This window comes from Pholis gunnellus, assembly GCF_910591455.1.
Source record: "Pholis gunnellus genome assembly, chromosome: 19".
Taxonomy (NCBI): domain Eukaryota; kingdom Metazoa; phylum Chordata; class Actinopteri; order Perciformes; family Pholidae; genus Pholis; species Pholis gunnellus.
This window is the reverse complement of record NC_136546.1, coordinates 6,338,468-6,342,363: the sequence shown is the minus strand read 5'-3', so window position 1 is coordinate 6,342,363 and position 3,896 is coordinate 6,338,468. Positions and strand designations below refer to the sequence as shown.

Here is a 3,896-nt window from a genome sequence, read left to right as displayed (position 1 = left end):
GGTTTATGTGGGCTTCTTGGATTTACCATGGCAACGCTTTAGTTTCCATACACCGCTCATCTTTTGGCACATTAGCACCATTAACAGTATGGCAACTTAACTATTAGCTTTTTCTGTTTGTAATGTACCAATGGCTGTAAAGACAACCATCACTGGATTGATTTTATACTGAGAACATTTTTTAAATGTAATGATTGTTAAGCGTCCTTTTCTATGATTTCTAAGCGGAATTTAGGAGGGTTTATTCGTGATGGACAGCGGAGATAATGATTTCTTCTGGAGGCACAAGTCCCACTGACTGATATCAATGTGTTTCATGTCTTAGTGTTTAGATTTGACTACGTTTTGACGAAGAAGGGGAGTGTGAATTTTGACTGATTCATCTCATGCTACAGTTTACGATGCTGCATGGCTGCATCCCTGGTGTTCAGACTACATGACAGAGGACCAGAGGTGGTGAGGGAGGTGCTTCTGGAGCGAGGATGGGAGGAATATGACCAAGAAGAACGGGAGGAGGAAGACTGGAACCTCTACTGGCGGGGCTCTGCATTTCGAAACTCAGAGTATCACAACCTGTTGCCATGGCAGCGCCTCAACCACCATCCCAAAACTGTTGGCATCACACGCAAGGTGATAATGGTCACATGTTGTGTTAACTTTGTGAGTTAGGGAAATGCAGAGACACCAGAATCATGAGTGTGTTTGTACTTTATATTATGAGGTTTGTCAAGACTTTCAACACGGATATATCAAAGAGGAAGTATTCCCAAACGATGTGTCTGTTTTAAATATATATATTAGTTTTTATTGCATTACTCTCAACTATGCAAAAAATGGGACAGGATTTAGAAGAACATTCTGGTATTTTTAACCCAAACCACGATCTTTTTCCTAAACTGAACAGAGTAGTTAAGATGCCTAAACGTAACCAAGTTTTTTGCAATACCAGGTGTAAATGGGCCCTTTGCCAAGAATACCAAACCTAACAAGTCTCCAAAGAGAAATCAGTGAGAAAGATCTTCTCAGTTAAAATGATCGCACCCTGAGAGAATGATCTGTAATTCTTTTGGAAGGACTGCTTGGCTCGCAACCTGAGGAAAATGAGAGCCACGTTTGGTTCAGCTCTCTACGACTTCAGTCCCACCACCTTCATCCTCCCCAACCACTATACCCGCTTCCTGTCTGAATACAACAACCTGCGCGTGACCCGGGGGCCGCCCGTCTACTGGATATGCAAGCCCGTGGATCTCTCCAGAGGCCGGGGCATCTTCATCTTCGAGGACATTAAGGACTTGGTCTACGACTGCTCTGTGATCGTGCAGCGGTACGTCAGCAAACCCCTGCTGATCTCCGGCTACAAGTTCGACCTGCGCATCTACGCGTGCGTGAAGAGCTTTCACCCGCTGACCGTTTACATCCACCAAGAAGGCCTGGTGCGTTTCGCCACCGAGAAGTACAACCTGTCATCCCTGCGCAACCCGTACGCTCACCTCACCAACACCAGCATCAACAAGTTCGGCCCCTTCTACAAGGCGGCAAAGGGGAGAGTGGGCCAAGGATGCAGGTGGACCATGAGCAAGTTCAGGCATTTTCTGCACAGCCAGGACATCAACGAGCTCCTCCTGTGGCAGAGGATCAACAACATCGTCACCCTGACCCTCCTCGCCATCGCTCCGTCCGTCCCTTCCTGCCCAAACTGCGTGGAGCTGTTTGGCTTCGACGTCCTCGTCGACGTCACGTTGAAACCGTGGCTGCTGGAGGTCAACTACAGCCCTGCGTTGTCTCTGGACTGCCAAGTGGATATTACAGTGAAGAGAGGGCTGATCAGCGACCTGATTGACTTGATGAACTACACATTGAGCGACAGCTTGAGAGAGAGGGCCGATCGGGGACATGGGTGCAAGCGGCTTTGTTTCCGTGCCAAGCGCCCCCGGCATGTTCCAACACCGCCCGTGCTCTCCAGGTTTGAAGGAACCAAAATTCAGAAGCGAAGGAGTGGCGGCCAGTCCGCACAGACACTCCCTCCTATAAAAACTCTTCGCCAGCCTGAAAAGATGAACCAAAGACAGTCCAGACAACATGCTTCTGGGGCCGACTGCCAAAGACGCCTTCCCCCTGTTGACTCAAACCAGATAAATGCAACCAGGGGCAGACTAGCCAACGAAACCCACAGGGACAAGACCCTGAACCTGATATTCGGCCCGTGTTCAAGGACAAACGCGTCAGTGGTGAACAGACGGACGTGTCCGGCTCTCGCACCGCAGAGGAGTCTTCACGTGTCTGAGGTTACAAGCCATGACGACGCTGAAACAGAAGCCGAGACGGAGCGCACTGGAGAGGCGGACGCGTCCTCTTCGATACACGACACCCCACACAGGGAGCTGGGATTTAGGCGGTCAAAGCTCCCCAACATTTACAGGTGAATACACGTTTAAATGCAGATTTTATCAGCACTAATGCTTGTCCACAGGGAAGATCTTCACCCAAATATAACAGACATCCTAATCAAGTATGCATGAATGTAATCAAATCATTATTATTATTACATAATTCTTGGTTTCAGTGAGAACGTTTAGTTTCTTGTGACTTAAATATTGTTTTGGAGTCAAAGAGTTTTGTGCATTATGTTAAAAAGTACATTTTATGGATTGAAAAAGCCAATTCCAAACATTGAAATAGGGTAACAGAAAAGAAATGCTGTGGTTGTTTCACAGTGGGAGTCACGGAGCAGTAAGGATGGAGAGGACCCCAGGGCTGAGCGGACAACACGTCCCTCCGCTCAGAGTCGGAGGCTTCATACGGACATTCCCGTTTAATGCCGCCACTCTGAGGGCCTCACGGCATGAACTGGATGTGAAGGTGGTCATGAAGGAGCTTCACAAGCTCACCGCCCAGTTGGCCACACCAGGCGAGAGGTTGAGGAGAGACGAGGAGGAGGCGAAGAAGGAGACGGATGGTGAAGAGTTTGATGCACTGCTGTGGGGGCCGAAGGATCCTCCGTTGCTCAGTCAATGTTTTAAACCCACTTAAAACCCACTTTCCAGATGTGTTGCTAAGCACTGAGCTTTTTTGTTTTCTTTTACAGTTTCTGTTACATCTATGAAAGTGAAAGTGTACACATCACTTCTGTACACCAAAGTATCATCCTCAGAAAATTATTAGTTTATAGGGGTGTTCAGTTAAAGTTCAACGAGGTCCAGTTAGAGAGAAATTCCTCATTAAAAGGTGCGGAACATCACAGTAATGTCTAACTTGTTCTATGATTTAGTCCCATATATACTGAAGTAGCCAACAGTTGTGTTAACGTCTGTATGTAGTCAACAACTGATTGTTAAATCAAATAAAGAAAGTTAAAATGAATAATATCACAACAATATTTATTGTCAGATTTCAAATTGAACTGGATGAATTATAAATAATACATAATCTAATGATACATACATGTTCTCTCGTTTCAAGTAAAATAAGGATGGGGTTTAAAAATAAATTAAAGTAAATTAAAGTGGTCCTAATTATATTGAATCATTGTTGTGTGGTATCACATGTTGATCATTTATTAAATAAATATCAAATAAATAATTAGTAATGAATTAACTTGCTACATGAGGATAAAATACAAAGTTAAGTCTACAATGTGTGAACATCTGTAATCTACTAAAAGTATTTCCTCCCATCACTACACCCCTAAACACACACACACACACAGACACACACACACACACACACACACACACACACACACACACACACACCCTCTCCGCCTCACACAACAAACACATTGATTCAAGATGTCAGATGGTAACTTTTTTCCTTGGTGCGTATTCTGCCTGATGCGTACTTGGTTTCCTGTCGTCCGTCTGGGTAGATGGTCTTAACCGTCCCATCAGGATACTCCC

General features: G+C 45.4%; 1 protein-coding gene across 1 annotated transcript; it reads left to right on the top strand.

Moving 5' to 3' along the window:
• Positions 1-408: 408 nt before the first annotated feature.
• On the top strand, positions 409-3,030 carry ttll2 (tubulin tyrosine ligase-like family, member 2; the record flags this gene model as incomplete). The annotated part of the gene is made up of 3 exons (XM_079180666.1): positions 409-630; positions 1,074-2,419; positions 2,715-3,030. 3 exons carry the CDS (start codon positions 409-411, stop codon positions 3,028-3,030), a joined length of 1,884 nt encoding a protein of 627 aa, XP_079036792.1.
• Positions 3,031-3,896: the final 866 nt, after the last annotated feature.